The 14,127-nt window shown below is 47.6% G+C and overlaps 1 protein-coding gene across 1 annotated transcript in view; it reads left to right on the forward strand.

Moving 5' to 3' along the window:
* The window catches only part of trim62.1 (tripartite motif containing 62, tandem duplicate 1), a 102,044-nt gene that overhangs the window by 70,175 nt on the left and 17,742 nt on the right, over window positions 1-14,127 (forward strand). Inside the window, exon 2 of the mRNA XM_080215137.1 lies at window positions 8,765-8,860. Coding sequence (XP_080071263.1) covers window positions 8,765-8,860 — 96 coding nt within the window. The remainder of the gene's footprint in view (window positions 1-8,764; window positions 8,861-14,127) is intronic.

A 14,127-nucleotide genomic window follows, 5' to 3' on the forward strand; every position in this document is an offset into this window, starting at 1 on the left:
CAATGTTAAGTGTAAGCCCACTTGTGCCTAATAAATAAACTTTAACTTTAGAGGGAGGTTGGCAGCAAGGGCATGGGGTGGTGGCTTTCAGTGGGTCCCCTCCTTCCCAATGCCAGGTCCAACAATTAGGCACTCAATGCCTTTGAGTGAGCGACTCCCCCATCACTGGGTGCCCACAAGCAAACACACCAAGTACTCCCTGGGTGGCAAGTTCCCTGTCTGCCACCTGATTAATACCAGCTTTGGCCTTCATGGGCATAAATTTAAGAGCCTGTGGGAAGAAGGGGAGGCTGAGACATTAAGAAATTTGACAGATTGACAGTGCTGGAAAAGAATTGGGCACCATCTCAAGTGAGAATTCTAGAGAGGGAAAGGTCAGTGGAATACCTTTGGATCTTGGAAGGAACAAAAGGAGCTGGATCATCTAGACCAGAAAGGAAGGCCCTAAATTCCATTGCTAATGTATCCCCCCCCCTCAAGCCACCTCTGGTACTTCTAGGCTAGAGAGAGACAAAATGTCCACATCCGCTCCTCACCTTTACCTAGTGTCCCCTGAACTGTGCTCATTTATAAAAGTCAATTGAAGATCAGATCTGGGCTAACTCTTGGTTGCGGACTCCCACTGTTTGAGTTCATGTATCAAGAAAGGCCTGTTGCGGGTGCCTGAGAGATCTGTACGCGAGTGAAGACCAGGCCAAGTGGAGGGAAGCAGGCTGGTGGGCGTGGGGGAAGGTTGCATGAGGAGAGTCTTTTTTTTAAGAAGGAATGAATTCCAGTCAGATCTTAACTCAGAACCAATTGAGTGAGTGACTATCCTCCTCTGAAAACTGCACACGCACCAGGAGCAGGTGTCGTGCTGGAATAAATCTCACAATGTGTATTTTTGGCATAGTACTGAGTGAGCATTCGGGCGTGACCACTGTTTTTGAAAGGAGTGTACAGGAAAAGTGTTCTAAGAAATTCCAAAAACTCGTTGGAGACCTTTACAGTTTTCTCTCTCTTTCACTCTGCCCCACCTCTCTCTCTCTCTTTCTCTCCTGCCTCTTGTTATCTCCTGCCCCTGTCTCTCTTTCTCTCCTGTCTCTCTCTCTCTCTCTCTCTCTCTCAGCCTCTCTTTCCCCACCCCCGTCATTCCCCCACCTCACCCTCCCCCTCTCTGCAAAGTTTAAGTTTATTTATTAGTGTCAAAAATAGGCTTACATTAACAATGCAATGAAATTCCCTAGTCGCTGCACTCCAGTGCCTGTTCGGGTGCACTGGGGGAAAATTTAGCACGGCCAATGCACCTAACCAGCACGTCTTTACAAACAGTGGAAGGAAATTTGAGTACCCGAAGGAAAACCACGCAGACACAGGGAGAACGTGTAGACTCCACACAGACAGTGACCCAAGCCGGGAATTGAACCCGGGTCCCTGGTGCTGTGAAGCAGCGGTGCTGTGAAGCAGCAGTGCTAACCGCAGTGACATGTCACTCTCCTCTTCTCCCTCTTCCATTTCCCCCTCCTGCACATTTTTTGAATAATTGAAGTTGTTGTGCAAATGTTAAGTTTGAGAGATTACTTCTGCATTCGTCAGCAGAGAGGCACACAGTGACATGATTGTCTCAGGAGATGTCACCGTGTGGCATATGGAGTCACTCTTCCTGAAGGGGTGTTGCTCCACATTACTAGAGGCAGTTGGGGGATTGAAGCTGTACTATAGGTGGTCTGCCTGGTTTAATTCCACATTGGACTGTACAACTCCCAACTGAACACTCTGGATGCCAAAGTGGGGGACCAATGGCTCTAGGTTGTCTGTACGTTGTGATCTTTAATACAATTGCTTCTGACACTTCATGTTCATTCCAGCTAGCTCAGCAAGTGCTGGCCGCCTCTGGTTACTCAAGTGCAGAACTCCTCATCATGTATGAGCCGAGGCAGTAGGTGGCATTCAGCTCATTCACTGAGGGCATCCTCGCCATCAGAGAGAGATGGATCTGTTTGTGCCCTCTCCCTATTCCAGAGGGAAAATTTTGATTTGATTTATTATTATTGTTACCTGTTTTGGTATACAGTGAAAAGTACTGTTTCTTGCGTGCTGTACAGACAAAGCATACCGTTCATAGAGAAGGAAAGGAGAGTGTGCAGATTGTAGTGTTACATTAAGCCCGCACAGACAACAATCACATCCCTTCCCCACACCCCCCCCATCCTCATAACCCTATGCATTTACCCTACTAATCCCCCTGACACCAGGGGTAATTTAGCATGGCCAATTCACCTAACCCTACAACTTTGGACTGTGGGAGGAAACCAGAGCATCTGAAGGAAACCCACGCAGACACAGGGAGAATGTGCAAACTCCACACGGACAGTGACCCGATCGAACCCAGGTCCCTGGCACTGTCAGACAGCAGTGCTAACCACTGTGCTGCCCATGAAGGAGTTTAGGGAAGAAATGCATCAAGTATTTGAATAAACATATTCATTAAATTCCTACACTGCAGAAGTAAGCCATTTGGCCCATTGAGTCTGTTTGCCCCAGTACTCTCTATACCAGACATTCTCTCTCCCACCTTCCGTTGGGAAAAAGATACAAAAGTTTGAGCTCACATATCAACTGACTCAATAACAGCTTTAGCTAGGGTGTAGAGAAGGGTCAACTTTATGTGAGATAGGTCCATTTAAAAGTCTGATGGCAGCAGGCAAAAAGCTGTTTTTGAGTCGGTTGATATGTGAGCTCAGACTTTTGTATCAAGAGAATTTCTGGTATAGAGAGTATTGGGGCAACCGTAGACTCAATGGGCCAAATGGCTTAATTCTGCAGTGTAGGAATTTAACGAAAATGTTTATGCAAATAGCTGGTGCATTTCTTCCCTAAACTCCTTCATGGGCAGCACAGTGGTTAGCACTGCTGCCTGACACTGCCAGGGACCTGGGTTCGATCGGGTCAGTGTCTGTGGAGTTTGCACATTCTGCCTGTGTCTGCGTGGGTTTCCTCCAGGTGCTCTGGTTTCCTCCCACAGTCCAAAGATGTTTGGGTTACGTGAATTGGCCACACTAAATTGACCCTCGTGTCAGGGGGTTTAGTAGGGTAAATACATAGGGTTATGAGGATGTGGGGTGGGGAAGGGGTTTGATTGTTGTCAGTGCAGTCTTAATGGGCTGAATGGCCTCATGCACTACAGGGATTCTATGATTCCATGATCTTGCTAATTCTCGCCCGTGACCATCCCATTTTGAAATCTTACTTTTTTAACTGTGTCTTTACCCAACTCTCTGAAATCTTTGACCGCTTTGCTCATCTCTGTCCTAAATCCTTCTCCACTTAATCCCTCTCCTCTATGTGAAGCACTGTGAAATGTTTGATTATATTAAATATTCCATACAAATGGATGGGGTAATTAATGGCTCATTCAGTGGTCTGCACTCTCTTGCACGCTTACTAACTTACGGCATTACAGGATAAACGTGGAGTGTAACTATTCAGGGGAGGCAGTTTTGGGCAACGCAGGGCAGCAGTGAGCACTTACTGTGTTGTGGTGTGACCTGAGTTGCCCCCTGTGTTGGAACTGGGGCTTATTTCCTCAAGATGCCTTGAGTTATGGAGGTAAAATAGGCAGCGACCGTGGGAGGGAGGGTTGGGCGGTGGCAAGCAGCAATGCCTATTCCTCGTAGAAGAGGAACTTCCTTCATCTCCCAGCTCCACATTCAGGTCATTGTATTTTAAATGACTTGCCTTGACATTGTGGGTGGTACATTGGTTAGTACTGCTGCCTCTGAGCACTGGGGGCCCAGGTTCAATTCCTGGCTTGGGTCACTGTCTGTAGGGAGTTTGCACATTCTCCCCGTGTCTGTGTGGGTTTCCTCTGGGTGCTCTGGTTTCCTCCCACAGTCCAAAGATGTGCAGATTAGGTTGATTGGACATGATAAATTAATCCTAGTGTCAGGGGGATTAGCAGGGTAAACATGAGGGGTGTGGGAATAGAACCTGGGTGGGTAGCTGGTGCAGACTCAATGGGCTGAATGGTCTCTTTCGGCACTGTAGGGATTCCACGGTTCTCTGACTTGCAGCCTGGAGTGCGCCCTTGTGAGGACCTCTTGGGTTGGATGGGTTTTCCTGCAGTGGGCCCCATTGTAATCACTCAGGGAGGAAGTGGGTGCGGTGGATAGAGAGCTGACAGTCTGTGATGAACAGGCTCCCTGCTGCTGTATTGGAGGATTAGGAAAGCATTTAGTAACTGAAAAATGGCCTCATTTCTTGGCCTTCATCATTTCATTCTGTGCTTGAGGGTTGAAGTATTTGTTTAAAAAAAAATCTCTGGTTAATGCGTTTTTTAAAAAAAATACTATTTGAAAATGTATATACAATTCAACCCACTCTCTCCAGAACAAACTGCTGGACCAGATAATTCCTTCTAATCTCACTTTTTCAGGAATGCCGATCCTACTATCTCCCAGTGACAGCACCACAGTATCCAGCTGTAAGTGGGAGTTTGTATTACTGGCAGCGCACTTACATTGTCTCATGATCCTATTGCAGGAATGGGTACCCACCCCTGTATGTACGCACGATGGTTAAAACCCACACTTCTTTTTTCTACTTGGTATGTTTCACGCACGCACATCATGTGCAGGTAGTTTTGCGTTTTTAATGTTTTAAAGTTTATACAGGGGCGACATGGTGGCACACTGCTGCCTCACAGCGCCAAGGACCTGGGTTAGATTCCCAGCTTTGGGTCAATGCTTGTTCTCCCTGTGTCTGTGTCCTCCGGGTGCTCCGGTTTCCTCCCACAGTCCAAAGATGTGCCGGTTAGGTGAATTGGCTGTACTAAATTGCCCGACAGTGTGCCCGAACAGGCACTGGAGTGTAGCGACTAGGGGATTTTCACAGTACTTTCATTGCAGTGTTAATGTAAGACTACTTGTGACACTAAATGAATAAACTTTAAATAAGTGGGCTTACATTAACACTGCAAAGAAGTTACTGTGAAAATCCTCTAGTCGCCACGTTTCGTTTGGGTATACAGAGGGAGAATTTAACACGGCCAATGCACCTAACCAGCCCGTCTTTTAGACTGTGGGAGGAAACCCATGCATATACAAGGAGAATATGCAGACTCTGCACAGACTGTCACAGGCCAGAATTAAACCCAAATTCCTGGTGCTACGAGGCTGCAGTGTTAATTGCTGTGCCATCATATCGTCCCACGGTTGTGGATTCATTGCAGGTTCCGTGTTTTGAAAATCCGCCTTTCCTTGGCTCCTGCGATAACGGTTTGTGCTCCAGAGAATGGAACCGTGTCGAGTGTTCCTGCTGGGGGCTTTTTATTTTTTGGTGATGATTTCTGCTGCAGAATTCCCGTCCGCATGAAACATTTTGCAGGTGGAAGGCAGGGAGTGGTACAGGAGAATGCCATGGAAGGGGAAGGTGGAGGAGAGCGCTCCAGGAGCTGAAAGAAGAGAAGGATGCCAACATTGTTGGAGCGAAGTGAAGAGTGCCGATGAGAACCGAGAGAGACGAGTGATAGCATAACCAGGACTGGGTCGGGGGTGGATGGGAGGAGGGAACTTTGGAATGGTGTGAGAGCAAAATTCCATTGTGGGAGCAAAAAAATAAGTAATGCCTCCAGGAACTGTGACAATATTTGAATCTTTTTTAAAAATTAACATTTTGAGTTGACATCAGCATTCACAAACATCCACAAGACAATTGATTCCCCACTGTGCCCTAATCTTGTACTTGTGATACAAAAACAGGGAAAGCTGGAAAATCTCAGCTGGTTAGGCAGCTTCCATAGGGAGAGAAACCAGAGTTAATGGTCAGAATTCTCCGATCTTGCACGTCCACTACTGCTGCGAGCGAGGACAGATAATTGGGGCGGCACGGTGGCACAGTGGTTAACACTGCTGCATCACAGCGCTAGGGACCCGGGTTTGATTCCCGGCTTGGGTCACTGTCTGTGTAGAGTTTGCTCGCTCTCCCCATGTCTGCGTGGGTTCCCTCCAGGTGCTCTGGTTTCCTCCCACAGCCCAAAAGATGTGCTGGTTAGGTGCAGTGATCCAAACAGGTGCCAGAATGTGGCAACTAGGAGATTTTCACAGTAACTTCATTGCCGTGTTAATATAAGATTACTTGTGACTAATAAATAAACTTCTAACTTGTGACTAATAAATAAACTTCTCATTGCAGTGGGATTGGAGATTCGCAGCTGTGGGCGAGGTTGGAGAATTCTCGCCAACTTTTCGAATCCTCGTGATTCTTCCTCAGAACCAAAGAGGGGGAGAGTTGTGATTCTATATAATAGGGGGTGGAATAGCTGGAACAGATTAGGTGGAACTAGGAGAGACTGCAGCAAAAATGTGGCAAAACTTAAGAACAAGTGACAGATGGCCCAGTGGAGGAGGAGGTTTGCACTGGGACAAAAAAATGTTTGGGATAATAAAAACAACAGTAAAGATGGAGGAGAAAGTTCAGAGTCTAAAATTGTTGAACTCAGTGTTGAGTCCTGAGGGCTGTAACATATCATTGGATTTGAAAGCCTGGGAAGGTGGCACAGTGGTTAGCACTGCTGCCTCACAGCGCCAGGGACCCAGGTTCGATTCCCAGCTTGGGTCACTGTCTGTGTGGAGTTTGGACATTCTCCCCGTGTCTTCGTGGGTTTCCTCCGGGTGCTTCGGTTTCCTCCCACATTCTGAAAGAAGTGCTGGTTCGGTTCATCGACCTGAACAGGAACCAGTTGCCCGTGTGGAAGTCGGGTCAGGAGGGCGTGAGGTTATGCGACTGGGTCTGAGCTCTGACGATACGCTTTGGGCTGCGTAATCCCTTGATCTTTTGATGATATCTTGGCTTCTTTGAAAGAATCTAATAACTGTGGACCACGTCCTGTTTCACGTTTGTCATGGCAGGACAGGACGGTATTTGAATGGCAATCTGCAGAATAGGACGGGGATTGAAACTGTGTAGAACCAGTGTCCAGTGCCACATAGCTTCAGGAGCATGCTGCTTGATGCAAAAGGAGGACACATATTCCAGAAGCTTCGACACACAATCTAGGCTGACATTTCAATGCAATCCTTAGGGAGTGCTGCATGGTTGGAGGCTTTGACCTTTTGATGAGATGTTAAACTGAGAGCCTCTTCTGCCTGTCCTGGTGGATATAAAAGATCCACTGTGTCTCCCGCCAACGCAAGATGGCCACCGATACCAGTCTGCACATGCTCACTTTGCCCGTGCGTGGGCAGCAAACCAATGACGGTATTGGTTGGAGTGCCAGTGAAATCAGAACTCCCCTAACCAACACTTATAACTCAATCGCCAAGACGAAAACTGATTTTCTGGTTGTTATCACATTGCTGTTTATGGGAACTTGTTTTGCGCAAACTGTTTACAGTGATTACTGCACTTAAAGGTACCCCACTGGCTGTAACATCCTTCAGGGTCTCCCAAGGGTATGATAGATGCTATATAAATGTAACTCTTGATAGTTTTCATACGGCACAGTATGAAATGAGGACACTATTCATTGAGTGAATCCCTTTTAAGAATCAGTGCTGGGCCAACCTGTACTTTGTAAGTCCACATCATGCACGTCTGCAGTAAAATAAAGCATATCTAGACTTTGATCTGTCATGGCAAGACTACATCTAGGTTAACTGGTCTCCCTGCTTAATGCCATTCAACATGAAACCAAGAAATCATTAGACCATGGCATTTATTTTTAGCATTTGCATAGAGGCCTGTGTTTGTCATGTAACAAAGTAATTAGTTTACATAGCCTACACCTTTGATTTTCTTTTCCTGATTCTTTTTAGCTCTCGCTGGACATGGCATTCATATTTTCAACCATCTTCTCTGTTGCCTTTTCTCAGAGTTCTGGGTGGGAGACAGGGGCACTTTGGTGTCCCCCTGCTCCCGTGCCACTTTCTGTGATGGCACAGTGGTTGGCACTGCTGCCTCACAGTGCCAGAGACTCGGGCTTAATTCCAGTCTTGGGGGTGTCTGTCTGTGTGGAGACTGCATGTTCTCCCTGTGTCTGCATGGGTTTCCTCTGGGTGCTCTGGTTTTCTCCCACCCTCCAAAGATGTGTGGGTTAGTTGGATTGGCCATGCTAAGTTGCCCCTTAGTGTCCAGAAATGTGCAGGTTTATGGTTTGGCCATACTTAATTGTCCCTTAGTGTCCAAAGATGGCAGGTTAGTTGGATTAACCATATTAAATGCACGGGGTTTATGGGGACAGGGGAAGGGGAAGGACCTGGGTTGGATGCACTTTCAGACTCAATGGGCTGAATGGCCTCTTCCTGCACTGTTGGGATTCTGTGGTTTGCAAAGGCACCAGGCTGGTAAACCCTGGCATATTGCTTACCTGCTGCCCACCACTCTCAGCAGTTTGTAGCTGGTTAGCAGCTCCCTTGTCCTATCCTACGCAATGTGTTCGTTGCTGTTTATGTCGCAGTGAAATGCAATTAGAAACTGTTGGTCTGCACTATTGACTTTGCCGCCTCGCCTAATGATCCATTGTGCACGTGCCTCAGCGTAGCGATTAAACTCTGGAATATTCCCTGTTAAACAGCCTTCTTTACAACCTTCACAAAGCCATAAGTTGGTCAAATGCTGGTTAGGAGACTGGGAAGCAGCCTCTTAAATGAAAAGGGCCGGAGTTACACTTGATGGTGGATTGAGCTGCATTTGATTTGAGTTAACATCGCGCTGTCTGGATCAGAGATGCCCGATCCAAGTTCCCCTGTCTGCCCATCACGCCAATTTCCATTGTTTTTATTTGCAGAGGGAGTTGAAGGATCAGTATGACGTTCTGCAGGACAGTGAGCACGGTCACGTGAAGGCCCTACAGCTACTGAAACGCCAGCTCTCCGAGACCAAGGTAAACCTTAAGGGACACACTTTTCACTTTTAATCTCCTTCCGTCCTCCTCGCTGTGCATATGTGACAACTCCAGCCACATCTGTCCTCTCGGTAAGAGGCAACTTATTTGTAAAGATTAGCATGGACTGCCTTTCAAATTCATTCTTTTGGTTAGTTAGTTTATTTATTAATCACAAGTAGACTTGCATTAAAACTGCAATGAAGTTACTGTGAAAATCCCCCAGTCGCCACACTCCGGTGCCTGTCCGGGTACACTGAGGGAGAATTTAGCACGGCCAATGCATCTAACCAGCACATCTTTCAGACTGTGGGAGGAAACCAGAGCACCCGGAGGAAACCCACACGGACCCGGGGAGAATGTGCAAACTTCACACAGACGGTGACCCAAGCCGGGAATCGAACCCGGGTCCCTGGTGCTGTGAGGCAGCAGTGCCAACCACTGTGCTGCCCCATGTAAAGGGAAAACTTGTATTTACACGGCACCTTGTTATAAGGTCAAGCCATGGCCTAGCAACTTGTACCAGGTGGATTATTTGTTATGACAGGTGACTTGTTGGTAGGCTGGCTTGGACATTGAATGGTGCTCACAAAATCTGGCAAATAGCCAATGAAATAGGAACAGGAGAAGGCCATTCAGCCCCTCAATCCTGTTCAGCTACTCATTTTGATCGTGGCTGATCACTGCTCCAAATTCATTGGCCTATCTTTGACACACACACCCTTTCATACGCTTCACTGTGTCAGCTGTGGCTCTGCTTCCAAATTGGGATATAAATCCCACTCCGGAACACACAACCTCGGCTAACTTGGTGCCATCGTACTGAGTCTCAGATGGGACTCACTTTCAGTCGAGGCCCTCACTGTCCTTTCAGATGGATGTGAAGGATTCCTTGGCACTATTTTACCATTGGGTTTGAATCATAGAATCCCTACAGTGCAGAAGGCGACCATTCAACCCTTCGAGCCTGCACCAGAACAAGTCCTCGGAGGCAGAAGTCCCTTCACCAGGATTCCTTTATTTATTAGATCTAACAGCACTATACAGAGTGCTCTCAGTGTACAGCTGATATCCAGAGTGCCAGAGGAACTGACACGCCTGTTTGAGTACAGAGCGTGAGGACCCTGATTGGACCATCAATTTGGCCTATAATCAGGAGCATCTTTTGGTGTCCAACCAAAGAAACAAATCAAATTAACTTAGGGGCAACTCAAAAGGGGCAGCTTCCTAAAAGGAGGGGAAACCGCCCAAAACAAAAGACAAAGTGGAAAGGAAACGTAAAATATTGAATTAAAATGTGATTAAAGGGGTCAATAATGCACCCCAGTCCCCGTGATGCCCAGCAAGCATGGAAGGCATCAACGGTGCCTTGGGACACTGCATGCTCCCTCTCCAGGGACACCTAGCCGTGATAGAGGGGCAGACAGTCAGGTTGGACTTGGTTGCCTGCTACCTGGACTTGTAGATGGCACATCTTGCCAGGGCCCATAATCAGGGAGTTCATATTCAAGGAAGCTAACCTCAATTGCCTGATCAAAATCGTTACACCCGCCAGGCCCTATCCCCGTAACCCCATGTATTTTAGTCCCTCTGACACAAAGAATCACGGCCAATCCACTGAACCCGCATATCTTTGGACTGTGGGAGGAAACCCACACAGACACGGGGAGAATTTGCAAACTCCGCGCAGACAGTCACCCGAGGCCAGAATTGAACCTGGGTCCCTGGCGCAGTGAGGTAGCAGTGCTAATCAGTGTGTCACTGTGCAGGCCTGAGTTTTCCCCAGTTTCTTTGCCAACATTTAACCATCAGCACTTAGAAAAGATTTCCTGGTCATTAATTCGTGGCTGTATGTGGAATTTTGCTGTGTGCTTCCATAACCACAACATTACAAAAGTATGGCATCAGCCGGATAGCACTTTGCTACATGCTGAGGTCATGACAGGAGCTAAATGATACTTGTCTCCTGGCAAATAATTTGCCGGACAAACCAGTTGATCTGAGCTGAATGAGCAGTTGGAGGGTTTTATCACGGTGCTGCTGAGGGGATGAAGGTTGGCTTGCACATGGACAGGAGTGGAGAGAACTCCCCACACTTCAAAGGGTGGGATTTTCCCATCCCTAAAGCAGCAGACATTGTCACAAGCGGGACTGGAAAATCATTTTCCTGTCCTACCCGCACCAACGCCCATTGCTGATGGGGCCAGGAAATCCCACCCTTAATATTTAAACATCCACTTCAAAATGTGGACTCAGTTTGACTTCCATTCGAAAGGCAGCGTAATGTCCCTCTGGTCTTGCAGTGTTGAGTTGATCTAGATGATGTGCCCAGGTCCTGTGGTGGGGTTTGCAGATGAGGTGCTACCTCATTAACCTGGGTTGGAGTGAAACCTTGGAGACCTGAGGTGGAAACACTTGTCTTAACCCGCGGCAAAGAACGGTCCCTTCCACTCATGTGGTGGCTGGGGTATGTGATGGGCACAAGAGACTCATCGAATATAGAAACAGGTTGAAGAGAGATGTTCATAGAACTCCTACAGTGCAGAAGGAGGCCATTTGGCCCATCAGGTCTGCACCAACCACAACCCCACCCAGGCCCTATTCCCATAACCAACCTATTTACCCTGCTAACCCCCTGACACCAAGGCCAATTTATCATGGCTAGTTAATCTAACCTGCACATCTTTGCACTGTGGGAGGCAACCCACGTAGGCACGGGGAGAATGTGCAAACTCCACACAGACAGTGACCCAAGGCCAGAATTGAACCCGGATCCCTGATGCTATGATGTAGCAATGCTAACCACTGTGCCACCGTGTCTCCCCAGAAGCCAAGTGGTATTCCCATTCACCATAATTAGTCACTTTTGTTACCCTCATTTTGAAAATGGTCATGGCAGAATGACAATACACAGCACCAGAGACCCAGGTTCTATTCTGGCCTTGGGTCACTATCTGCGTGGGTTTCCTCTGGGTGTTCCAGTTTCATCCCACAGTCCAAAGATGTGCGGGTTAGGTGGATTGGCTATGCTAAATTGCCCCTTAGTGTCTGGGGGACTAGCTGGGGCAATTACATGGGTCTATAGGGATAGGACCTGGGTGGGATTGTGGTTGGTGCAGACTGTATGGGCTGAATGGCCTCCGTCTGCATTGTAGGGATTCTATAACTCTGCTTCTCTCTCCACAGATGTTGGCAGATGTGCTGAGTATTTTCAGCTTTCTGTTTTCGGTACTGGCTATTGAAAGTGTTTAATACCACTAATTCTCTTGTTACATTTTAAAGAAAGCTCTATTTTTGTCAAAGGATTTGCAAATCCTCAGTGGCTCGTTTGAGCATGGGATTAACCATAGAATCCCTACTGTATAGAGGGAGAGCATTCGGCCCATCGAATCTGCAGAGACTCTCCGAAAGAGCATGTTACCCAAGCCCATCCCCCTGTCCTATCCGGTAACCTCATGCATTTACCAGGACCCATCCAAATAACCTGCACATTTTAGCCTGTGGGAGGAAACCAGTGCACCCAAGTCAGGCAGCGTGGTCAGTGCAGGCTTAGAGGGTCGAAGGGCCTGTTCCTGTGCTGTAATTTTCTTTGTTTTTTGAAACTCAGGCAGACAGGGGGAGAACGTGCAAATACCACACAGACAGAACGTGCAAACTCCACACAGACAGTGACCCAAGCCAGGAATTGAACCTAGGTCCCTGGTGCTGTAGGGTAGCAGTGCTAACCACTGTGCCACCATTCTGAGTGGTAACCCCTTCCCCATTGCCAGGTTTTCTTTTCATGTAAATAGCCAGTTAGAACAGGGAAATGTGAGCGTAGAACATTTGATTAGATCATGGCTGATTCCTACAGTGCAGAGGGCGGCCATTCAGCCCATCAGGTCTGCACTGCCTTACCCCAGGCTTACCCAGTAACCCCAAGACCGGAATCGAACCCGGGTCCCTGGTGCTGTGAGGCAGCAGTGCTAACCACTGCGCCACAGCGAAGTTCCTGGGTTCAACCTTCAATCCAACTGAGGTTACCTAATTTCTGTTGGGATGGTAGCTACGACTGACCTTACTAAAGAGGTAGAATGTAACCAGGGGACGTGCGTTTGATAATGATTGCGTGACCTTTGCTGGATTTTGAGTGAGGAGAGAATCTGGTTCCTCTGTGATTCCTCGTGTAGTTGAGTAGCCTGCCAACACTCCCCTTCTCTTTCGGCCCTCACATTCCTTGATGGGGAGGTATCAGATGACTCTCAGCATCCTCAAACCAAAAACCAGCAAAAAGCAGAAATGTCTGGAGAAGAAGGAATGCAACTATTGAGAAAACTCTTTTAACAGCGGCAAAGTACTTCATCCAGGGAAAGAGTGATCATTACGTCAGAGTTTTAATTATCCTTATCTCCTGTATAATACTCTCTGCTTGCGCAGTGGACCAGATTGATTTCCTCAACTGTATTCACCATTTACAAATTAAAATGCTGCAGTGCTGGAGCTATGAATCACACTGTGTGTTCTCTGTACAATATGTTGCTTCAATATGCAAATTATCTTTCCTTCACTTCTGAAGGAGGTGACTCTGTTTTGGGTCATGTTCCAAGACACAGGTTCCCATCTGGTGCCTCACCCAAGTGCTTTTGCCCAAGACCATAACATAGCGGAGCAGAATTAGGCCATTTGGCCCATTGACCCTGCTCCACCGTTCAGTCATGCCTGATAAGTTTCTCAGCCATTCTCCCACCTTTACCCCGTAACCATTGATCCCCTTACCAATCAAGAGCCTATCTATCTCTGTCTTAAATACACTCAATGATCTGGCCTCCACAGCCTTCAGCGGCAATGAATTCCACAGATTCAATACCCTCTGGCTGAAGAAATTCCTCCCCTAGAGGGTCATTTCTTTATTCTGAGACTGTGATCCTAGTCTCTCCTATGAATGGAAACACCTTCTCCATGTCCACTGTGTCCAGGCCTTTCATTATCCTGCAATGAGATTCCACCCCCGCCGCCCATCCTTCTAAACTCCCATCGAGTACAGACCCAGAGTCCTCAAACGCTCCTGATACGGCAAGCTTTACATTCCGGGATCATTCTCGGGAATCTCCTCTGGACCCTCGAAGGCCAGCAACTGAATATGCAAATATTTCAGGGTAGGATCACAACCATACATGTTCTTCTCCTTGGGACTTTGCCCTGTGGCCCCACCTCATGCTAGTGAACGTGGGGCTGGAATGCATTGCCTGAGAGGGTGGTGGAGGGAGATCCGATTGTGGCTTTCAAAA

The sequence above is a fragment of the Carcharhinus amblyrhynchos genome, chromosome 30, assembly GCF_965287045.1.
Source record: "Carcharhinus amblyrhynchos chromosome 30, sCarAmb.v2.hapA, whole genome shotgun sequence".
In the NCBI taxonomy this organism is placed as follows: Eukaryota; Metazoa; Chordata; class Chondrichthyes; order Carcharhiniformes; family Carcharhinidae; genus Carcharhinus; species Carcharhinus amblyrhynchos.